Source organism: Puma concolor, chromosome E2 (genome assembly GCF_028749965.1).
Source record: "Puma concolor isolate L17-30 chromosome E2, mPumCon1.1.hap2, whole genome shotgun sequence".
Taxonomy (NCBI): Eukaryota; Metazoa; Chordata; class Mammalia; order Carnivora; family Felidae; genus Puma; species Puma concolor.
In genome coordinates, this window is record NC_141681.1 from 54881097 (window position 1) to 54904899 (window position 23803).

General features: G+C 52.3%; 3 protein-coding genes and 1 long non-coding RNA gene across 13 annotated transcripts in view; 1 reads left to right on the forward strand and 3 right to left on the reverse strand.

The window, feature by feature from the left end:
- IL4I1 (interleukin 4 induced 1) overlaps positions 1–7054 on the reverse strand; it is a 37915-nt gene extending 30861 nt beyond the window's left edge. For 7 of the 8 annotated variants that reach the window (XM_086690480.1, XM_086690477.1, XM_086690478.1 and 4 more), the window contains exon 1: positions 6341–6477. The gene's annotated coding sequence lies outside the window, so the exon portion shown is untranslated. Of the gene's footprint in view, positions 1–6340; positions 6478–6983 lie in introns of those variants that run through there. The other variant, XM_086690479.1, reaches the window with a different exon arrangement.
- The window catches only part of NUP62 (nucleoporin 62), a 25180-nt gene extending 18126 nt beyond the window's left edge, over positions 1–7054 (reverse strand). Inside the window, exon 1 of one of the 2 annotated variants that reach the window (XM_086690488.1) lies at positions 6984–7054. The gene's annotated coding sequence lies outside the window, so the exon portion shown is untranslated. Of the gene's footprint in view, positions 1–6340; positions 6474–6983 lie in introns of those variants that run through there. The other variant, XM_086690487.1, reaches the window with a different exon arrangement.
- On the forward strand, positions 6279–10263 carry ATF5 (activating transcription factor 5). The gene is given in 5 exon segments (XM_086690495.1): positions 6279–6416; positions 7674–7970; positions 8916–9010; positions 9012–9298; positions 9300–10263. Coding segments are annotated over 4 exon segments (843 nt in total). The 5' UTR covers positions 6279–6416; positions 7674–7792; the 3' UTR covers positions 9583–10263.
- Positions 10264–20431: 10168 nt separating this feature from the next.
- On the reverse strand, positions 20432–23803 carry LOC147573750 (uncharacterized). 2 transcript variants are annotated; one of them, XR_015244578.1, is made up of 3 exons: positions 23138–23803; positions 21605–21866; positions 20432–21339 (listed from the first exon to the last, which is right to left on the reverse strand). It is a non-coding gene; the product is annotated as an uncharacterized LOC147573750 (long non-coding RNA). The 2 variants fall into 2 exon arrangements; XR_015244577.1 differs by having other exon boundaries at positions 21605–21869.

The following is a 23803-nucleotide window of genomic DNA, read 5'->3' on the forward strand; positions in this document are numbered from 1 at the left end:
CCCTGCTCTGGGCGGGGGCTGGCGGAGGAGAAAGGCAAAGGGCTCTTGAACTCAGAGCGGGGCTCTGCTGGCGCTGACCCAGCACTCTCCATCGGGCAGTCCCCACATTCATGGGGACCTATGAGGCATTCCTGTTGTGGTCCTCTGCCTCTGCCTCAGCCTGTCTCTTGCTCCCCGCAGCTCCCACTACAACTGGCCATCCCGCGTGCTGGCTGGGTTCAGGTTCTGCTATATTCCTCTGTGCTCAAGCAGCCCTGTGGGGACTCTGCATGTGTGACCCACCACATGGCAGGGACTCTCCACCTCTCTTTTCCCATTTGGAAGGATGGGCACGTTTGCTTTGAGAAAGGAAAAGCCAGGCCCTGGCTCGCTCCCGTCAGACAGAACTTCAGAGAACACCAGGCAGGGCCACTCCGACTGTGGTGGATGAGACAGAACAAGACCACTCTGGAATCATATTTCAACACAGACAGATGCACAAACCTTGTCCAAAGCACAAAAATGACCCAAGTCCCCTTCCTGGCTCAGAGCAGACGGGAGCTTCTTACCTTAACCATAGCATTAGCTGGGCTCACTCCTCCTGCCTCCAGATGAAGTGGAGATACCCAGTCCCGGACTTGCCTCTGCTGCCCAGCCTCCAATCCAGAGCCAAGCCTGCTTCCCGAACCCTTCCCAAAGCTACCTAACCCCACCCAGCTCCCATAAGAAGCTCTCCAGAACACCCACTTACTGAGACGCCCCGAGGGACCCAATGGTGGAGGGCAAGAAACCCGATGTTCAACTATAGGTGCTCCTGGCAGCCTCTGGCACGAGGCGCGGACAGATGAGGAACAGACGGGGGAGTAAGACACCAGCCCCTCTTTAGCAGGCATTTGACACTCAACGACAATTCCTGACAGGCCTCCTTCCCTGCTCCCCACAAACACTGTCCTCTCGACTCTACATGGGGCTGGGGCTGAGCAAGGCCCTGCTCTTCCTCAATCTTGATCAGTTCAGCAGGGAGCGGTGTGGTCTCAACTTTCAGCAACTCTGGAATGGAAGTACTTGGTTCCTTTTGTTCTCTGCTCTGGGCAGCGAGGATTACAGATCTGAGGGTGAAGGGGAAATCACTGAACCAAAGGTCAGGGAGGACCCACAGCCTGAGTCTCATCCACACTCATGGTTCCCTGGAGTTTCTCTCAATCACTTGCCAACCTTTTAAAACTTGGATCTCACAGGAAATGCTCGATTTCCAACTTCATAAAATCAGCAGCTCTGCACTGCAAGGTGGGGTCACCCCTGAGGTGCCTTTGGGGTTTCCCAGGGGCTTTGTTGGCCTCTCCTGAACACAGGCCCTTTGCGTTTAAGGAGAGGCTTGTTCGTTGAGCCAGGAACTGTTCTACGCCTTTTCGTGTATTATCTGTCTGCACCACTGCCCTCTGAGGGTTCTGTTATTGTCCCTACTTTAGTGATGAGACCACTGCAGCACACAAGGGCCCGGTATCTTGCTGGAGGCCACAGTGCAGTAAGTGATGGCATCTTGAGCTCTGGGCACTAGGCTGTCAACTACCTCCAGTTTGCCCAGTCCTCTTCCTATAGCCAGTCCCTGTGGGAACAGGAGGGGGCACCCTAGGGCTGGCCCTAGCTTTCATCTTCCAGATGAGAAAATAGGCTCCCTTGGGAGGTGTGATAGGCTGGATAATGGCTCTCCGAAGAGGTCTACATCCTAGTCCCCACAACCTGTGAACAGATTACCCTACCTGGAAAAAGGGAGTCCGCAGATATGATTAAACTGAGGATCCTGAATGCAGATATTCTGGATGATCTGGGTGAACCCTAATGTAATCACAAACCCTAATGTAATGTAAGTGGGAGGGCAAGAGGATCAAAGGAGAAAATGGGAGAGGAGATGATAGAAGCAAAGGTCAGAGTGATGCGAGAAGGGCCATGAGCTGAGGAACACAGGCGCCTCTAGAAAACGCAAGAAAATGGATTCTCCCCTTGAGCCTCCAGAAGGAACACGGCCCTGCAAACCTACTGTAGACTTTCGGTCTTCAGAAGTGAAAGGGAACGAAAGTGTGTTGATCTGAGCCACTGCGTTTATGATGGTCTGTTGCAACAGCCATGGGATACAAACACAGAAGATGAGCACCGAGGGTGCTGGAGCCAGTACAGCCATGTGGGGCCTACCCAGGCTTGAAGGGCCGTGGCTGCTTCTGCCGAGGGAGACACCACAGGAGCAGCGGAAGGGCGCCTGAGGACTCTGAGCTACTAGGCCACGTGGCGGACTTATGCTCTGCATGCCTGGCCCCTGTACCGCCCTTTCCCCAACCGGGCTGGCCTTGGCCCTCCTGCCCTTGTTTGCCAGGACACCCACCTCCAACTCCTGCCCCCTTCCGGGCCTGCATGACCCCGGTACCTGCCCTAGCACCTCTTCAGAGAGAATCTAGGTCCGTCTGATGCAAACTGGGTGCCTTTTCTATCATGCCAGGCCCAGTCACCTTGATTGGGAAACAGTGAGGGGTGGCTGGTGAGGAGGGCCTCCACTGGGGCAGGAAGATGGGGAGGAACAGGTCGGAATCGATGGAATTTGGCAATCGTGAGCAGCGGCAAACCTGAGGTGAAGGTCTAGATGAGGCGGCCTCCCGGCAGGCTATGCCCTGGACTGCGGGTCAGGGACCTCACAGAGCCTAAAGAAGACAGGCTCTCCCTGGGGCTTGTGGGGTCTTAAAAGCTATGCGGTATTGTGGAGGCCTGGGCTCTAACTAGCGGTGTGACTGCGCACAACCCCCTTCACCTCTCAGGGCCTCAGTCTTGCCCCCTGCAGGACCAGCAGGTCGGCCTGTGAGCTGAGGCCTCTTCTCAACACTGGTCTCAGACACTCGGGATCCTGAATAGGTGGCTGCTCTCCTTCTCCCTCCCTGGCAGCGCTGGGGCCCCTCCCCAACTCAGGCCTCTAGGGCCTCGCTAACCAGGAACTGTTGCCAGGTGTGTCAGGGCCCCCAGAGAATCCCCCCACTCCCCCTCCCCATCAAAGAGCCAGGGTGATGCAACCTGCATGCAATGGCCACTGCACTCCCCAAGCCTGGCTCCTCCGCACTGAAAAAGAGTCCCCAGAAGCCCTGCCCATGCTCCCAGCCCCAGCTCAGGAGTTGAAGGGACTGGGGCACCTGGACCCACGTGCAAGACTGCAAGTCTTGGGGAGGCAGCGGCATTTGAGTCCTGGAGGTGCCATGGGTCTGGGGTCAAGAGGAGGTACAGGAGAGGGCTTGGGGTGCCAAGACCGGGGTTCACAGGTGGCCATGGATGACCCACCAGTCACAAATTAGAATACACCAGGAAGGGCTAGGGAGCTAAGTGTGTGAACTGGCACCCACTCAGTAGGAATCAGTCAAGCTGCTTTGATGGGACAGCTGGCACCAGGGCTGAACCGGGTGAGATCCAACAGCTAGGGAGAGAAAAAGCTGCAAGGGGCTGGGACAAGAGGACCAGGGTCCCTGCCCCAATGTCTCCTCAGTCAGCATATGTGGCATGCAGCCGGCAACATGATTCCCATACTAAGCAAGTTCATGTCCAGTAATTAACAAATATCCTACCTGGCCACCCTCTCAAAAACCCATAATCCCAGTCTATGAGACAAAACCAAATTGAGGAATATTCTATAGAATGACCAACTCTTCAAAACCGCCGAGATCATGAAAAGACTAGGAAAGTCTGAGAAACTGCTGCAGAGATCAGAGGCTAAGGAGACATGACGACTAAATGTGATACGGCATCTGGAACAAAAAAACAGCATTAAGAACAACTAGTGAAATGAGAATAAAGCATGCACTTTAAAACCCCCTTATTGGGGCGCCTGGGTGGCGCAGTCGGTTAAGCGTCCGACTTCAGCCAGGTCACGATCTCGCGGTCCGTGAGTTCGAGCCCCGCGTCAGGCTCTGGGCTGATGGCTCGGAGCCTGGAGCCTGTTTCCGATTCTGTGTCTCCCTCTCTCTCTGCCCCTCCCCCGTTCATGCTCTGTCTCTCTCTGTCCCAAAAATAAATAAAAAACGTTGAAAAAAATTAAAAAAAAAATAAAATAAAACCCCCTTATCTGTGTGGCTTCTTTAGTTGTGACCCATGTACCACAGTAATGTTAGATGTCAACGAGGGGGAAAACTGGATGAGGGATATATGGAAACTCTCTGTACTATCTTTGTGACTTTTCTGTAGATCTAGTCCACATGTATATCATAGAATATCTTTTCAGAAAAAAACTCAGACTTTGGTGGGTAGTGGGGGGGACACGACTCTCTGCCAGCAGTCCGTCCTAATCCTACCTATGGCTCAAATATCTATACTGAGAAGTAGAAGGAAGGTCGGTCCTTAAGTCTCACTTAAAAGGCTGGGAGATCTTTTAAAGCACTTACTGCTTAGCAGTGGGGATAAAACACAGCTGCCTCAGTAACAACCACCACCACTACTCATGTAGCACCTGTTTGCCAGGCACTAATCTAAGTGCTTGACCTGAATTTATTTAATCCTCATAACAGTACTAAGATGTAGGCACTATTGTTTTGCAAACTCTACTCCTGGTGTGGGGCTCAAACTCACGGCCCCAAGATCAAGTCGCATGCTCTACTAACTGAGCCAGTCAGGCACCCAAGAAGTAGACACTCTAAACTGCCATGTATATTGCTATGTTTCTATTAACTAAACTTCATACTTTATTCTGGTACTATTAATGGAGACTGAGGCACAGGGAAGTAAGCGAAATTGCCAACAAGCTAATAAGGGGGGTAGAGTCAGGGTTTGAACCCAACGACCTAGCGCCACAGTCTGTGCTTAACTGCGACTCTGTGCTCCCCAGGTAATCATGTAGGTCAAGTCCTCAAACACTGGCAGAGTGGACAGCTAGTGCTCTAAGTGAAAGTGGTCCGATTCCAAGAAGGATTTCCTGCATGTAACAGAAGCCTGCACGTCTTCATTCCCAGATACCTCTCAAGTTCAGGGTTCCCCCACTTTCTTTGGATCTCATAACCCTCACAAGCGATGAAAGCTGAACTCCAGGTGTCCTGCTGTGGGCAGATGCAAAGTGGGGAAGGGTTTCTGAAGCAATGACCCAAAACCACCTGGGCTAGTGGAGGGCCTACTGCACAGGAAGGGAATGGCCAGGAAGCCCCTCTGTTTAGTAAAGGGAAGTGCAGATCTCACTATTTCCGGCAGGTTTGGGAAATTGATCCGGGGTGGCTGGGGGACAGCTGAAGCAGAGGACCTTTTGAAAGAAGTGCTGAGGATAAGAACTGATGCAGAAATAAGCTGATGGAGAGTAAGAGGATGGAGAAAAGGCAGTTACGGTGATGATGCTGGCTTCTCTGCACCCCACACAGGGATGTGCTGAGCGTCCATCATCTACGATGGGGAAGGGTGGGGATGGCTGGAAATTACTGAGACCTTGAAGGAGTGACCTACTAGCACATGCTGGATGTTCAAATGTCCGGGGCTTTTGCCAGAGCGGGAGGAAGGGGTAAGGGTTCCTATTAAAAATACAATATGTTGAAAAATAAAAATGAAAGTAAAACACGTTGAAAAATAAAATAAAATACGCTGAACAGGTACATAAGAGCCCGGCTCTCGGTTTCACAGGCATCGACCTATTTGATTCCAACAAACAACCTCACCAGGTATACCTGATTTATTAATCCTCCTCATTACAGGTAGTTAGTCCCCAATCTACGAGACTAGAGACCTTGTCACTTGCCACCCTCGAAAGTCTGAGATTTGAAAGGCGCGCGATCTCATCGTGACTCACGCCAGACTCTAACCCACAAAAAGGTTTCTTAGCGTGGGGCAGTTGGGGGATGAGGACACTAGCGTGTGGCTGGCCGGAAATTCGGGAAGCAGGGGGAAAAGTGAACTGATGCAGCTCGGGGCGGGGGGGGGGGGGGGGGGGGGGGGGGAGGGGACCGAATCCAGAAAATCGCGGGGGGCGGCTGGATCCCAGAGTCAGAGGAAAGGGAGGCTCGGAACCCCCGGGGTAGGAAAGATGAGGAGGGTGAATCCCCAAATAGCAGGAAGGGAAAGGTCGAACTCTAGGGGTCGGGAGGAGGAGGGGACTGGATCCCAGGATCCCCGAGAGGTAGGGACCAGGCCCGCCCCCCGGTTGGGACCTCGTGGAGTGGGGCGGAGCGCGGAAGGATCCTGGCGGGCTGTGCTGCGCCACCCGCGGTATATCTGTCCCCAGTCCCCGGGGCCGCCTCATTCCCCATCCTCAGATCACAATCTCTTCTCAGACTACCGCGACGCCATCTCCGCCCGCATAGCCCTGGCTATGGCTCTGTAGCCGCGACCCCTCCGTGCCCCGGCCCGTCTCTGCGCTCACCGCGCTTGCGCTCTTCGCTACCGCCTTCTTTCTTTCAGCGGAGGCCGCCGCCGCCTCTCTGTTCCACAGCCATGGAGTGAGTAACCGCTCGCCCCTCCCTCTCCAACCGCCTTTCCCGCCCTTTCGAAGCTCGCGGCCTTCTCGACCAGGTCTCGTGGGGGTGGGGTGGGGAGACGAGAGTGAGGAATCACGGTCGCGCAAGCGCAGAAGAGAAAAGACGCGCCGTCGGCGCGTGGCCAGGCATGCGCATTTGGGCCGATGGGGGGAAGGGTGCGTTCTTGAGAATGTTGGTGTTTAAAGATGGCCTGTGTGCAGGTGCGCCTGCGCACTAGCCCCTAGAGAGGGTGCCTTGTCTCCCACCCACCATCTCCTTGAGCAAGTCTGTCCGCGAGCGGTTGCTCACGTGCACGAGCCACCAGAGCCCGCATTTCTGTGTGAAGGGCGGACGGAAGCAACGGCACATGCGCACTGACCCCCCCCCCCGATCCCCCGCAGGCGTAAGAGCCGTAGGCTCGGTGGCGGAGCATGCGCTTTGGCCCTCGGCTAGAGAGCCGCGTGTGAAAGGGTCAGGGGTGGGGAGCTGTTCTCTGCCGGCCCCTCCACTCTCCCGCTCCATGTTGCTCAGACGCACAGCACAACTTACCTTTGACTCAAGCACCCGCTCGGGGGAGGGGGACTGATTTAGATTAGTAAGGCGAGGCTTAGAGGCAACCTAGCCGTTGTGAGAGGGGGCGGGGCTAAGCAAACCGCTGAGGGGTGGGGTTTCAATAGGAGACAAAGCGGGGCCTTCGGGAAGGGGTGGGATTAAGGTAAATATGGGGGCGGGGCTAGAGGGGGTCACCGCAAAGTTGAAAGGAAAGAGTGGGACTTGGTGTTCTACGTTGACAAAGGGGCAGGGCTGGGGCAATTCCCCTGAGAACCGATTCGAGCTTGCATCTAGGGATAGGGTGGAGCCTAAAGAAGGGGTGTGGCTGGAAGAAAATTGTGGGATTGAGTTTTTTATGAAGTTGAATAATTGCGGGGGGGGCGGCTAGGAGGGGCTTAAGGAAATTCCCCTGGGAGACCATTATGTTTCTATATTGGAAGGAGTGGGGCTTGGATATTCTAAAGGAAAGTAAGTGAGGGCTAAAGAGAATTCCCTTGGGAGTGGGTGGGGCTCAGAGATTTGGGGAAAGAAAGCATTGGTTTAGAATTCTGCGAGCGCAAGGTGCAGTCTCGAGCCTAGTTGGAAGGCGGAAGGGAAGACCCTGGGGACTTGGGGGTGTGGCTTGGTTACCCTGTGACTTTGGCTGTGGATAGCCTCTGACACTGACTACTTTTGTCTCACATGTAGGTCTTCCACTTTCACCTTGGTGCCTGTCTTTGCCCCGCTGAGCAACTTCCAGAGCCTCCTTCTAGCTGTTGGTTCAGCCTTCTTCATTGCGACCCGTGCCCAGAGCCCGTGCTGCAGCCATGTCACTCCTGGCGACCCTGGGGCTGGAGCTGGACAGGGCCCTGCTCCCAGCTAGCGGTCTGGGCTGGCTCGCAGACTATGGGAAACTCCCCCTGGCCCCTGCCCCCCTCGGCTCCTATGAAATCCTTGGGGGAGCCCTGGAGGGTGGGCTCCCAGGGGGAGGAGAGCCCCTGGCAGGTAAGGACAGGTGGAGAATGGAGGTGGGGTGAGCTGGGGCATGGGGGACAGGGGAGAAGAATTCATTTATTCACTCAAGAAATATTTACTGAGTACCTGTAATAAGCCAGGTCATGTTTTAGGTGCTGGGGGATACAGCTGAGACAAGACCAACATAATCCCTGCCTTCCCGGAACTCACACACTAGTGGGGAGGCAGACAAAAGACGAATTAAGTGATGATATATTGGGATAAGTGGAAAACAGTAGCTGAGCCAAAAAAATAAAAACACAGCCTTAGTTTACAGCGAGTAGCCAGGAAACATATAGGTAACATTTTGGCTGAGACCTAAAGGCTGGGAAGGAATAAGCCAAAAAAAGACCCAAAGGAAGAGCTTTTCAGGTAGAGGAAACGGCATATGCAGAGGCCCTGGGGCAGGGGTTATTTCACTCATTAGTGTTTTCCAAACGCTTGGCACATGGTTTGTTCTCAATAATTAATGAATTAAAGATGAAATGGGTGTGTTGTGTGTGTGAGACCTAGTTTGTCTTTAGGGAATGGAGAGTAAATCAGAAACTATGGACGTAGGGTAGTTAGTAAAGATTATTTGGGAATGGTTGAAGATCTAGCTGGTTGAGTTTTGTTGTTTGGGTCATTGGTTGGTTGACTGATCCATTGATTGGCTGCTTACTAGGTCGACTGGTTGCTTGACTGCTTCATTCACTTAGTTGATTCGTTGGCCAACTGGTGGGTAGTTGATTGGCTGGTTAACTGGTTGGCTAGATGTTTGATTTGTTGGCTGGTTTGTTGAGGGGTCTGATGATTCACGGGTTGGTCGGTTGACCGATTGGCTCGTAGGTGGTGTCGCTCAGCGAATGGGATGAATGAAGCGGACGCGAATGAGCACCAGGTGAGGCAGGAGACCGGGAACTCAAGGAAATTTATGTCCCTCCTCCGATTCTCCAGGTGACGGCTTCTCTGACTGGATGACTGAGCGGGTGGACTTTACGGCCCTCCTGCCCCTGGAGCCCCCCTTACCCCCAGGTGCCCTCCCCCCCACCCTCCCCACCCCCACCTGACCTGGAGGCCATGGCCTCTCTCCTCAAGAAGGAGCTGGAACAGATAGAAGACTTCTTCCTTGATGCGCCACTCCTGCCACCATCCTCCCCCCTGCCTCAGCCGCCACCACCGGCGCCCTCCCTCCCTCTTCCGCTCCCCCTCCCCACCTTTGACCTCCCCCAGCCCCCCGCTCTGGATACCCTTGACTTGCTGGCTATCTACCGCCGCAGCGAGGCCGGGCCAGGAGACTCAGGGTTGGCATCCCTGCCCCCACCACGGCAGGCCCCCCCCCCCTCCACCTCCACCCTCTCGCCCGGCCCCCTACCCGAATCCTATCACCACCCGAGGGGACCGCAAGCAAAAGAAGAGGGACCAGAACAAGTCGGCAGCTCTGAGGTACCGCCAGAGGAAGCGGGCAGAGGGCGAGGCCCTGGAGGGCGAGTGCCAGGGGCTGGAGGCTCGAAACCGGGAGTTGAGGGAGAGGGCGGAGTCGGTAGAGCGCGAGATCCAGTATGTCAAGGATCTGCTCATTGAGGTGTATAAGGCTCGGAGCCAGAGGACCCGGAACAGCTAGAGGGGCTTTGGGCTGTAGGGGGCACTGGTCTTCATCTCTGGCGCACCTCTATTTCTGGGGCTGGGGTCGGAGGATCCCACCATCCCCCTTTCTGTCTGACTTTCTCCCCCTCCCTCTCCTTTTATCTTTGACTGTTCTCGTCCATGTCTGAATTTGCCCCCCCTTCTCCCACCCAGAATCCTGGAATGTCTGGCCTTACTCAACATCTCCACTTCTCAAGTAACAGCTGAGGGGCTGGGGGCCCAGAGACGGGGAGCCTGCAACCCTGGTCTCTCAATCAGGGAAGTGAGGCCAGGAAGCTATGCAGAATGAATGTGGAACAAACAGGGGAGCCCCCTGGGGATGTGAGCCAGGGAGGGTCTTAAGAATGGCCCCTGTGTAATAATATGACCAAAAAAGCAAGCCAAGTGACCTTAGGGAAACATATTTGGGCAGGAAGCCAAAAGGTGGCCAAGTTCACAGAGCAGGTGAATATGCAGGTAGCCGGGGAGGTGGGCAGGGCGGGGGAACGGCCATAGTCGGGACTGGGTGTTCATTTTAGCTCTGGGAGGAAATCAGTGTTTTGTTGTGGGGGGAGGGGTCGTGTTGTGTTGGGGAAGGGGCTGCATCTAGGTGAGGGAGGGCAGGGACTGATCCTTTTGGTGGTTTGTGAGCAGAAATAAAATGAAGAATTTTCTCTGGTCTGTGTGTCTTTCTTTTGGGGAGAGGGCAGTCTTAGGCCAAAGAATGATGACGTAGATACAACAGATAATCCTTATTACACACACACACTTGGCTCGTGGCCGAAGCCCAGATGGGATCGTTGAACTGGTCAAGACTCAAGGCCCACTTCTTTTTAATTAATTAACTTGTTATTTTAGTTATTTTTAATTTTTTTAAGTTTATTTATTTTTGAGAGACACAGAGACGGCACTGGGTGAAGGACAGAGAGGGAGAGGAAGAAATCCAAGCAGGCTCCCTGCTGTCAACGTAGTTTTAAAATTTTTTTTTTTTAATTTTTTTTTTCGGGGCACCTGGGTGGCACAGTCGGTTGAGCGTCCGACTTCAGCCAGGTCACGATCTCGCGGTCCGTGAGTTCGAGCCCCGCGTCAGGCAGAGAGAGACAGAGTATGAACGGGGGGGGGGGGGGGGGGGCAGAGAGAGAGGGAGACACAGAATCGGAAACAGGCTCCAGGCTCTGAGCCATCAGCCCAGAGCCTGACGCGGGGCTCGAACTCACAGACCGCGAGATCGTGACCTGGCTGAAGTCGGACGCTCAACCGACTGCGCCACCCAGGCGCCCCTACGAAACTGTGAGATCTTGACCTGAGCGGAAACCAAGCATCAGATGCTCAGCCAACTCAGCCACCCAGGAGCCCCCAAGACCCACTTTTAGATCCAGACCACTTACTACTTGTGTAGACAGAAGATGCCAGCTCCTTGTGGTTCTTGTCACACACACCAAAGGGGACGACACGGAAACAAGAGGGGGGCTGCAGCAAGGGGGATGGGGCACCCGTGCTGAGGAGCCCGCTGTCTGATGAAAGCCCCCCAGGGGAAGTTGGGAAGTAGGTGAGTATACGGCCTGGAAGCTATAACAAAGATGGTCCCCAACATCTCCTTGTGGAGGGTTTACTATGCATCCAGCACTATTTGAAGCTGCGATTATCTCAGCGGTCACAAGAGGACGGGGCTGTTAGATTTTGGATGAAGAACCTTAAGCACGCACTCCACCTGTGCGGTCTCTGCCAGCCACTGATTGGGACAGGAAGGGCTGGGCACGCAGTGTGAACAAAGTCAAGTTCTCTGCCGCCACGAAACCTACATTCTGGCCAGGGAGACAAGTTCTGTAACTTGACGAAGTGTGTCAGTTATGCTTGGTGGGGGGGGGGGGGGTGACGCCTGGGTGGCTCAGTCAGTTAAACCCTGGTCTCGGATCAGGTCCTGATCTTCTGGTTTCACGAATTCAAGCTCCATGTCAGGCTCAGTTATGCTTTGGGGGCGGGGTGGGGAGGGGACGCCTGGGTGGCTCTGTCACACCCTGGTCTCAGATCAGGTCATGATCTGGTTTCGTGAGTTCAAGCTCCATGTCAGGCTCTGGGCTGGCAACACAGAGCCTGCTTGGTATTCTCTCTCACTCTCTCACCCTCTCCGCCGCCCCCCCCCCCCCCTTCTCCCACTTGCTCTGTGTTGGACTCAAAATAAATGAATCTACTTAAAGTTTAAACAAATGAATGCTTTGGGCTGCAACTAACAGCAGACCCGATCATCAGCATGCAAATAAAGGGTTGATTTTTCTCCTAGAAGTCTAGAGGGAGAGGGCTACTGGCATTGTTCAGAGGTTCAGAGGCTGTTGTTGCTGAGGCCTGTCTGGTTCAGTTTTTTCCTCATGGTCACAAGATGGAGGCCACGGCTCCAGGCATTGTGTATGAGTTCGAGGCAGGAGGTCAAAACTTTCTTAGCTTGGTAGATCTCTGCCTGCATCTCCTTGTCTGGACCTATGTTACGTGGATCTTTCTATAATTCAGTCTTAAAAAGGAGGTGAATTCTGACAGCCGCTACAACATGGATAAGTTGAGGACATTATGCTAAATGAAATAAGCCAGTCACAAAAAGAAAATTAGTGTATGATTCTGCGTGTATTATATACCATTCCATGCCCTAAAGTTTTATGCCAAAGGATCATATGGTAATTGCATTTTTTTTTTTTTTTGGTAATTTCATTTTTAATTTTCTTGCGAAATGCCTAACATCCACAGCGGCCGTACCATTTTTCGTTCCCGCAAACAGTACAGTTTCCAATTTCTCCACGTCCTTGCCAATATTTATTTTGTGTGTGTGGTTTTTTTTAATTTTTTTTAACATTTATTTTATTTTTGAGACAGAGAGAGACAGAGCAAGAACGGGGGAGGGGCAGAGAGAGAGGGAGACACAGAATCGGAAGCAGGCTCCAGGCTCTGAGCCATCAGCCCAGAGCCCGACGCGGGGCCCGAACTCATGGACCGTGAGATTGTGACCTGAGCTGAAGTCGGACGCTCAACCGACTGAGCCATCCAGGCGTCCCATATTTTGTGTGTTTTTATTTTATTTTTTTTTTATTTATTTTTTTTCAACGTTTTTTATTTATTTTTGGGACAGAGAGAGACAGAGCATGAATGGGGGAGGGGCAGAGAGAGAGGGAGACACAGAATCGGAAACAGGCTCCAGGCTCTGAGCCATCAGCCCAGAGCCCGACGCGGGGCTCGAACTCACGGACCGCGAGATCGTGACCTGGCTGAAGTTGGACGCTTAACCGACTGCGCCACCCAGGCGCCCCTTTGTGTGTTTTTAATAGCGGCCATCCTGATGGTTGTGAGATGTATGCCTAAAATTCTTTTTTTTTCTTTTTTAAATGTTTATTTTTGAGAGAGAGAAAGAGAGCACGAGCGGGAGTGGGGGAGCAAAGAGAGAGGGAGACACAGAATCGGAAGCAGGCTCCAGGCTCCGAGCTGTCAGCACAGAGCCCCACGCAGGGCTCAAGCCCGTGAACTGCGAGATCATGACTTGAGCCGAAGTTGGACGTTTAACCACTGAGCCACCCAGGCGCCCAAGATACATGCCTAAAATTCTTAATTCAAAAAAAAATCAAGGGGTGTTTTTAAATATATTTTTGATTAGGATACTGATTTGAGGGGCACGTGGCTGGCTGAGTTGATAGAATACTCGACTCCTAATCTCAGGGTCATGAGTTCAAGCCTCATGTTGGGTGTGGAGCCTACTTAAAAAAAAAAAAAAAAAAAAAGACATTGATTTCATTTACTAAAGACCAAATAACAGACGCTTTAATAAGATAGAAGATGGGTTAAAATTCTTTTTTAATGTTTATTTTTGACAGAAAGACAGAGCATGAGTGGGGGAGGGGCAGAGAGGGAGGGAGACCCAGAATCCGAAGCAGGCTCCAGGTTCCGAGCTGTCAGCACAGAACATGATGCGGGGCTCGAACTCACTAACTGTGAGATCATGACCTGAGCTGAAGTCAGACACTCAACCGAGCCACCCAGGCACCCCTCCTGGAGTTCTTTTTGTAACACAGATTGCTGGATCCTAAACCCCAGAGTTTCTGATTCAGTAGGTCTTGGATGGAGCCTGAGAATTTTCCTGTCTCACAAAATCCCAGGGGACCGAGCTGCTGCTGCTCATCCGGGGACCACACCTGGGGAACCGTTATTCCAAGGAGTTTCCTTCCTGGGGCACCTGGGTGGCTTAGTCGGTTAAACGTCCAACTCTAGGTTTCGGCTCAGGTCATGATCTCATGGTTTCGGGGTTTGAGCCCCGCATCGGGCTCTGCGCTGCCAGTGTGGAGCCTGCTTGGGATTCTCTGTCTCCCTCTCTCTCTACCCTTCCCCCACTCGCTCTGTCTCTCTCAAAATAGATAAAACTTAAAAAAAAATTAAAAATAAGGTGTTTCCTTGTTCAACCCAGTTGAAGGGAAGTCACCACCACCACGACCTCATTACTGCAAGCAGGAAGGGGGACAGGGATATTGGAGAGCATGTCGCCTCTTAAGGACAAGAGCTGGGCATTTTCTACATCTTTTCTGTGCCTTTCCTTTGAGCGGAATTTAGTCACATGGTCAAGCTTACCTGCAAGGGAGCCTGGGAAATGTAGTCTCTAGATGGGTGGCCATTTTCCCAGAGAGAACCTAGGTGGTCCTATTACTATAATAAGAAGAGAAAAATCGACGTTAGGGACTATGGTCAATAAGATAAAACTCAAAAGCTCAGCAAGGGTCAGTCAGGAATGCAGGGGTTTCTAGTTCAGCGGTGTTGTCTGGTGGCCTCGGGATCCCCAAGACCCTTTCAGGTGATTTGCATGGTTACAGTTCTTTTCATAATAATACCAAAATGTTATTTGCCTCCGCCCCCCCACCAAAATGTGGAGTTTTCCTGAGGTTATGTGATGTGTGATGACATCAATGGTCTGACAGCTGATGCAATATGTGCTTGTGTATTCCTGTGATTTAAAAGTTTTGCAGTTTGGGGGCGCCTGGGTGGCTCAGTTAAGCGTCCAACTTCACTCAGGTCGTGCTCTCACTGTTTGTGAGTCCGAGCCCTGCATCGGGCCCCGTGCTGATGGCTCAGAGCCTGGAGCCTGCTTCCAATTCTGTGTCTCCCTCTCTCTCTGCCCCCTCACCTGCTCACATTCTGTCTGTCCCTCTCTCAAAATTAAATAAATGTTGGAAAAAAATAAAAAACGTTTTGCACTTTTAATTGCTAAAATTGTAAAGATGGATAGATACGACCCATGCAAACAAAAGTTCTTTGTGGCCGCTGATATTTATTTATGAGTGCCAAGGGGTCGTGAGACCAAAAAGTTTGAGAACTCCTGTATGAGTATTTAGTTCCACTTAAATTCAAATCTGGAGATTTTGGGCCATCCAAGCGTTGTGAGTTGGGGCTGAAATCTCACCTGAGGGCTGGCCAGTCCTTAGAGCTTCTCAGAGTCAGCTTTTCTCCTTCTCCATCTTTACTTATGACAGTGCTGAAGTTTACCTGAGCCTTGTGCATCTGGAAGACAGCTATGGTTAAGAAATCCTCCCTCGGCTTTTGCGTTCCAGGAACTGGCTTATTGCAAAGAAGCCATCTTCCCCATGATTTAGATAAGAAGACCCACCCCCAGCCCCCCACCGATGACCCCCTTGTTAACCTAAGACAGGGCCATGCACAGCCCCTTCAAATTCCCCACCCCTTTTTTGGAGGGTGGGGATGGGACCCATAAACGATTAGCTAAACTGTTTTGTCCCCACTGATCCATCAGAACAAAATGTTTGTTAACCGAACCTCGGTTAAGCCGCGCCTCCCCCCTATGCCGCTCCCCAGAATCTGGAACTGTAGTTCATTCTCAGCCTGAACTCTCCTCCACCTTGTAATAATCCTTGCTAATAAAGTTTCTCCTGACCAGGTCTGAATTTTGTTTTATTAAACACTTTTATAATTTTTTTAAACTTTATTTTGAGAGAGTGAGAGTGGGGGAGGGGCAGAGAGAGAGAGAGAGAGAGGCAGAGACAGAGGATCCCAAGCAGACTCCTCACCGTCAGCACAGAGCCCGATGCAAGGCTCAAAATCACGAACCACGAAACGGTGACCTGAGCCGAAACCAAGAGTCGACGCTTAACCGACTGAGCCACCTAGGCGCCCCTAAAACTGATCATTTTATTCTTTTTTTTTTTTTTTTACAAAGATATCCTCTTTATTTTTTTTTTATTTTTTTTTAACATTTATTTATTTTTGAGACGGAGAGAGAGAGAGAGAGCATGAACAGGGGAGGGTCAGAGGAAGAGGGAGACATAGAATCTGAAACAGGCTCCAGGCTCTGAGCTGTCAGCACAGAGCCTGACGCGGGGCTTGAACCCACAGACCGCGAGATCATGACCTGAGCTGAAGTCGGACGCTTAACCGACTGAGCCACCCAGGCGCCCAAAACTGATCATTTTAAAGTGAACAATTCACTGGCGTTTGGTACATTCACAATGTTGTGCCACCACCCCCTCTACCTAGTTCCAGAACACTCCCATCACTCCATGCCCATTAGGCAGTTACTTCACATTCCCCTCACCCCATTTTTTAAAATGTTTATTTTTGTGAGACAGAGAGAGAGAGAGAGCCTAGAGAGAAAAGGGGACAGAGGATCTGAAGCAGCTGCCTGCACGCTCTCTCTCTCTCAAAATAAATAAGCTTAAAAAAAAAAAAAAAAGGAAAAATAGGAAGCCCTCCTGACCGCTGGTTGCTACCTGGCAGGAAAAGTGCAAATGTTGAGGCCTAAGTTCAAGTTCACCTAGCATTTCAGTGCTAACGCCTGTCTTGGGTTCCCACCCCATGGACTTTGGCCTGGATGGTCCCTGACTACGGCTGCCCAGAAGATAATGTTCATATTTTACTTGTCGCCTCTACATCTATTTAAGTGGGTTTGTTTGCACGATGGAGAATAAACACAGACTCTTTATCTCCACCTCAGACTCATTCTGTGACATAATGAATTTTGGGCCTGCTTTGCCACGCCTTTAATTTCCATCGTACATCACAGGAAAACAGGAGGCCAGGGCAGCTCAATGGTGTTGGCTGAAATGGAGAAAGGACTAAATTAAGCTTTGCTCAACAGTAAAATTAGGAGCATTTAGTGGTTTTTCTCCTGGAGAAGTGAGGCAGAAGCTGGCAGTCCACCGCTGTGTGGACTGAACAAGTGTCTTCACCTCCCCGAACCCGGGTTCCTTGTCTGGAAGTCCGGGGATAGCAGGCAGGGACCCTAGAGGCGGCGTGACATGGAGGGAGATCACTCTGGGTTTGGAGGGAGTCCGGCCTGGGTGCTCACCTTTGCTCCATCATAATCTTTCTTTGCGAGCTGGAGGGGGGAGGGGGGAGGAGAACGGCGCAGCAGGGCGCCCGTTATGGAGTCAAAGAATCAATTTAAAGGATTCTGATCAGCGTTGAAAGACAGGAACAGTATAAAAAAAATCATGCCGTACAGGGTGGCACTTCCCGAAACTATGGTGATGTGAGATGATTTCTTGCTGTGCATCACGGTCAGAAAGGCCTGGAAGCCAATAGCCGGTTCCCAGCTTCACACTGCTTTCCGGACCACCGCCGGGAACGTTCTGAGAGCCTCGCCCAGAGCGAACCCCCGTCTCTCGGCGGCGCTGCGTTGGCGGGACTCCGCCGCCAGGTGGCGCCCGTGTCCCGCCGCGAGAGGGCTCGGCTCGGTCCGACCTTCCAGGCCCCGGTTTCCTTCTGGTTCAGCGTCGCCCAGAGGATCCGTTCGCTGGGACTGGAGGCCCCGCCACGAAGACAGCTCCCGGAGCAGAGCGCGGTGGGAGGGCTTGGGAGGCCGGCAAGGGATGCGGCCATCCTGAGCCCCACCCCTCCCTTCTTATTCCGCAGTGTTCAGCCGATGCCTCTCTGTGCCCCAGACGGGGTCGCTGCTCCCAGAGCTCACATCCAAGTGGGGAGGACAGACAAGAAGCCACAGTCGCGACCCCGCCACTGCAGGGACGCCTCCCCGCCTAGGGCTCGAGAGGCTGGTGTAGTATACAGGACAGCCCGGGTGGAATCCCACCCTGCCCCCAGCTGGCCGTGTTATTTTGGGGAGCTTGCTTAGCCTCTCCGTGCCTCAGTTTCCAATGCTATAAAATGGGAAAATAGCACCCACTGCACAGGGTTGTCGTCAGCATTAAACGAGTTGATATCTGTAAAGCATTCAGCGGGGGCCTGGTATGGTTGTTAAATCAATGGATACAAATTCCCATTTTACAGGAGAGAAAACTGAGGACCAGAGCAGGGTAGTGAACCGTCAAAGCCACATTTCTACCCTCTAGGAGGATCTCTGAATAGAGTCCAATGATTCTGATTCCCAGCCCGGAGGTTTTTCCTCTGCATCACGCTTGTAGGAGTAAGCGCAGCTCCCTTTGCATTGGTGGAGGGCAGGGAAAGCCCAGAGTGAAATCCTCAAGCGAGAACCAGGGCCCCACCAGACACCAGTCAGGGGTGGAGTCCCGGCTGGACCTAGAGTGAGACCCTGTGTCTGGGTCAGTGGAATAATTAGACAAGTAAATAAATCATTTTCCTCTTTTTTTTTTTTTTTAAGTATATTTACTTTGAGAAAGCGGGGAGGGGGAAGAGCAGAGAGAGGGAGAGAGAGAGAGTCCCAAGCAGACTCCACACTGTTAGCACAGAGCCTGAGGCAGGGCTTGAACTCACGAACCGTGAGATCATGACCTGAGCCGAAATCCAGGGTCAGATGCTTAACTGACTGAGGCACCCAGGCGCCCCTAAATCATTTTCATGTTATGAACTGCATCCTGGTTGCAACAAGAACGCGGAAAGAAACTGAAGTGAGCTGGCTGATAGCAGTCGTGGAGAGGTACCGGCTCTTGGGTGCTGAACTTGATGTTTTTTGAAGGTTGGGCGTTGAGATTCCCGGCTTCAGAATCTCTCCCCTCAAGAGAAGGGATCTAACGAGGCCAGAGCGCACGGGTCAGCTGCAGTAACAGATGTCCCAGGTGCCCTATCATCTGCGCCTCCTGCTCTGTGATCTCACCCTGAACGGTCAGGGTGACGCCACGACACCCCATGGGGTTCCCTATGACCATGCGACCAAGTGTACTGGGTTGGAGAGCGTTTCCCCCTCTCCTCCCAAATTCATGTCCTTCTCGGAACCTCAGAATGTGACCTTATTTGGAAATAGAGTCATCGCAGATGTAATCGTTTAAGATGAGCCCCCCGCCCCCGGGCGCCTGGGTGGCTCAGTCGATTGAGTGTCTGACTTTGGCTCAGGCCATGATCTTGCGGTTCGTGAGTTCGAGCCCCCGTCAGGCTCTGTGCTGATGGCCTGGAGCCTGCTTGAGATTCTCTTTTTCTCCCTCTGCCCCTCCCCCCCCCAAAAAATAGACATTTTAAAAAATGAAAAAAAAAAAAAAAGGTGAGGTCCTATCACAGGAGGGTGAGTGATTAACCCAACACGACTGGTGTATTTATAGGAAGAAAAAGAAACACAGAGACAGACATGCAGGGAGGCACGTCGTTCAAAGACAGAGTCAGAAATGAAGTGATGGTGTCACGAGCCCGGGATTGCTGGCAACCACCAGAAACTGGAAGAACCTTCCCTAGAGGCTTCAGAGAGAACACAGCCCAGTCCATACCATGATTTCAGACTTCTAGCTCCCAGAGCTCCCAGAAAGAATAAATTTCTGTTATTTTAAGCCCCACAGTTTGCAGTGCTTTGCAAGAATTTGTAAGAATAGGGGCACCTGGGTGGCTCAGTCAGTTGAGCGTTTGACTCTTGATTTTGGTTCAGGTCATGATGCCAGGGTCCTGGGATCGAGTCCTGCGTCAGGCTCTGCACTGAGAATGGATCCTGCTTAAGATTCTCTCCCCTACTGCCCCTCTCCCCTGCTTGGGCTGTCTCTCCTCTCTCTCTCTCTCCTCTCAAAAAAAAAAAAAAAAAAGAAGGAATTTGTAAGAACATAGATGTGCTGAGAAAGAAAATGAGCCCTTTTAAAAATTTTTTTATTTTTTTTTATTTTTGAGACAGAGAGAGAGAGAGAGAGAGAGAGAGAGAGACAGAGTGTGAGCTGGGCAGGGGCCGAGTGAGAGGGAGACACAGAACCCAAAGCAGTCTCCAGGCTCCCAGCTGTCAGCACAGAGCCCGATGTGGGGCTCGAACTCACGAACCATGAGAGCATAACTTGGGCCAAAGTCAGACGCTTAACTAAGCCACCCAGGCACTCCCAAAATGAGCTCTCGATATCCTGGCTGGGCTGTGCTGTTCTCTTGTGGGACAGAAACAAGCCCGCAAAACATAAACATCAGTCAAGGTCACTCTTTGGCCTTAATAAGGTAAGACAAAAAACAAGTCCATTTCATAATTTTCTCTAAGTGCTGATGACAAAGAAGGTCACAATGCAAACCTTGAAGGTACCGAATATCTCCCTCTCCTGACTTATAGGAGTGATCTCTGCTTCTTTAGTGGAATCACTTCTTACTGTCTCTGGCTGGCAAGGATGGACTGTCCAGGAAGAAGAGGGGCTATTTCATAGCTCCCGGGAAATCAGGCCATGTTGTTGGAGAACAGATAACTCATCCTACCTCCTTTCCTGTTGTTTTTTTTTTTAATGTTTATTTATTTTTGAGAGAGAGACAGACAGAGTGCAAGCAGGGGAGGAGCAGAGAGAGGGCGACACAGAACCTGAAGCAGGCTCCAGGCTTTGAGCAATCAGCACAGAGCCCGACGCGGGGCTCAAACTCACGGACCGTGAGACCATGACCCAAGCGGAAGTCAGACGCCCAACCGACTTAGCCACCCAGGCACCCCTCCTTCCCTGTTTTATTTATTCATTTTTTTAAAGTTTATTTATTTTTGAGAAAGAGAAAGCAGAGGAGGGAAAGAGAGAGGGAGAGAGAGAATCCCAAGCAGGCTCTGTGTTGTCAGCATGGAGCCTGATGCTGGGCTGAATGCAATGAACCGTGAGGTCGTGACCTGAGCCGAAATCAAGAGTTGGACGCTTAACCCGCTGGGTCACCCAGGAGCCCCGCCCCTACAAACATTCCTATAAGAGGAGATTGGAAACAATCTCCAAAGCAAAGGGAGATCGAACACAGAAGAAAAGCAGCTCAAGGCAGAGCAAGAGGGAGAAGTTGCCACACCCCTGGCTTTGACAATGGAGGAAGGGGCCGTGAGGCACAGAACTCAGTTCTAGAAGCTAGGAAAGGCCAGGAGGTGGATCCTCCCTTGGAGCCTCTCAAGGGAGCAGGGGTTAAACTTACATTTAGTGGCTCAGACAAAACGAATGCATTCGCTTACGGTTCTGCAGTCCAAAGGTCCCAACTGAGTCTCACGAGGCTGAAATCAAGGTGTCACCAAGGGGTTGGTTCTTTCTGGAGGTTCTAGGGGGAGAATCTGTTCCTTGCTTCTTGAGGTTCCCGGTGGTCGCCAGCACTTCTGGACCGATGGCGTCACTACAGTCTCTTTTGTCATCACATCCCCTCCTATCCCATCTGTAGTCACATCTCCCTCTGCGTCCTTCTTACAAACTTGTGATTACACTTAGGCTACACCTGGATAACCTCTCCGTCTCGAGATCTTTAACCTCATGACACCTGCAAAGTCCCCTTTGCCCTGCAAGCTCACACATTCACAGGCTCTAGGGATTAGCGTGTGGACATCTTTGGGGGCCACCATTCTGTCTGTTACACACTCTGCCTTCTTGAATCCTCCCCCTGGAATGTGGCATTTTCTCTGATTTTCTGTCTGGGGGAGGAGAAAGAAAGAAACGCCCTCTCAGCCCCACCCCCTCGCCACCCACTCCATCTCTCCCTGGGCATTGTCACATTTTCTAGTCTTAGAGGTCCCGCCTCTGCCCCTGGTCTGAGCCCCTCCCTGCCCTCAGCCCCAGGGAGCTCAGCCGAGACCCCGGGAGGAGTCTGGGGAGGTCCCGACTGACTCTGCACCTGCAAATCTCTAGCTTATGTACCGGAGCTCAACAGGTGAATTCACCTGCATGCCCGGAACTCACCTGGGGCAGTCCCAGGACTCCAGGGTTCAAGGGCTGTGAGCGGCTCAGGATTCAGCTCTCCCTGGCCCAGCTAGGGCTCACAGGCACGTTACCGTTGGTAACACAGATCAGGCACAGAGATACACCTTTTAAGACGAAGAAATGAGTCTCGCTGTGCAGAACGAGTCAGAGGCGGGGGGGCAGCCACTTCTGGGTCTTCTCTAATGAGTGATCAGGCTCTGGAGGTCCACTCAGTATTTTCATTATTATAACCACAAATTTCCTGCTTTTTAAAAAGATATTTATTTATTTTGGGGAGAGTGCAAGTGGGGGAGGGGCAAGAGGGACAGAGGATCCAAAGTGGGCTCTGTGCTCACACGCTGACAGTGGTGAGCCCGACGTGGGGCTCGAGCTCACAAACTGCGAGATCGGGACCTGAGCCCAAGTCGAACGCTCAACTGTGTCCGAGCCACCCAGGAGCCCCAATTTTCCCGCTTTTAAACATTTCATTTATTAAAAAAAAAAAAATTTTTAAGTTTATTCAGTTTTTTTTTTTAATCTTTTTTTCAACGTTTATTTATTTTTGGGACAGAGAGATACAGAGCATGAATGGGCGAGGGGCAGAGAGAGAGGGAGACACAGAATCGGAAACAGGCTCCAGGCTCTGAGCCATCAGCCCAGAGCCCGACGCGGGGCTCGAACTCACGGACCACGAGATCGTGACCTGGCTGAAGTCGGACGCTCAACCGATTGTGCCACCCAGGCGCCCCGAAGTTTATTCAGTTTTGAGAGAGACACAGCGTGAGCAGGGGAGGGGCAGAGACACATGAATCCAAATCGGGCTCCAGGCTCTGCAGCACAGAGCCCGACGCGGGGCTTGAACCTACGAACCGCGAGATCATGACCTGAGCGCAAGTCGGACGCTTATGATCCAGATACCTAACATGGTACCCAAGGTGTATAAGGTCTCTCTCAATATTAACTTCTGAGGCTGGTTTCAAATACCTAGCGTGTGAACATATAGACACACACACACACACACACACACACACACACACACACACACACAAACAGGTATCCTCACCCCTTATGGACACATGAGTACAAAACACACACTCAGAGACACAGACGTGCGCACCCACGGACAGACACACAGATACGGACACATACACGTCCAGATGAAACAAACAAACACGCAAGACTGACGCATGCGTACACGCACGCACACACATTTGGGTGTTATTCATTGTGCGTCCGGCAGACTCTGTGCCCTGTTATTTGTCTCAGGAACGGTGGCCTCTGTATCCAGGCAACGGGACTCGGTTGTTAGGCCAAGGAGACCCAGAAGCAACGAATGATGCTTTCTGGGGAAGAGAAGGAATTAGGGTTTCTCTCGTCCACTGGACACGGCCTGGCATTGGGTGACTCCTCGGTCCTCAGCACCCATACCGGGTCAATGCCATGGGGTCCCCGGTCCCTGGGATCCTGCCAGGGGCTCGCCGCTTCACCCTCATTCTTTCTGCTTGCCTATTGGAAAAGTAAGGAATTGCTTACTTGATTTGAAAGGAGGGAAGTCTGAGGGGCCCATCTTGCAATTCTGCAGAAATCGAAAAACTGGCTCAGACCAAGACAAGGCAGAGTGACTAAGCCGGAGACGGCGGGCGGTCCTCTGTCCCCTCTCCACAGGGCCTGCCCCGGAGACCCCTTCAGGGCTGCTGTCCGTGGGACCCAGGCCGGGCTGTGGACAATACAGTAACAATGGCAATTGGAGCGATGGGCAAGGAACACAGTGACCTTGGGTCTACATGCCAGGGGGTGGGGACATGCTCTGCTGACACCGTGCGGCGTCCCTGTGGTACGTCCTGGGACCATTTAAAGCGACAAGTTGCCTCATGTTTGAGAGACAAGTGGTTAAGGAGTTAAGTGAGGGCCTGGTTACAGATGAAAAGGAACTGATGCCTTCTCTGTGCGGTTTCGGATTGTGCACATCCTGTTTCCTTTTCTGTATTTGCGATGAACTCGGTGGTTTTCCGGTTCCCCACGCACGCGAGCTCGGGCTGGGGCTCGCTGCGAGCAGAGCGCAGCGTGTCCACGAGGGGGCGCCCCGCGCGCGCGCGCCGAGCCGTGGTCTCTGGGCGGAGAGACCCAGGCCGCGGGGCACCGCCCCTGCCTGGCTTCCTGCACCCGCGTCTGAGGAGGGAGACAGATGTTCCGGGGGTC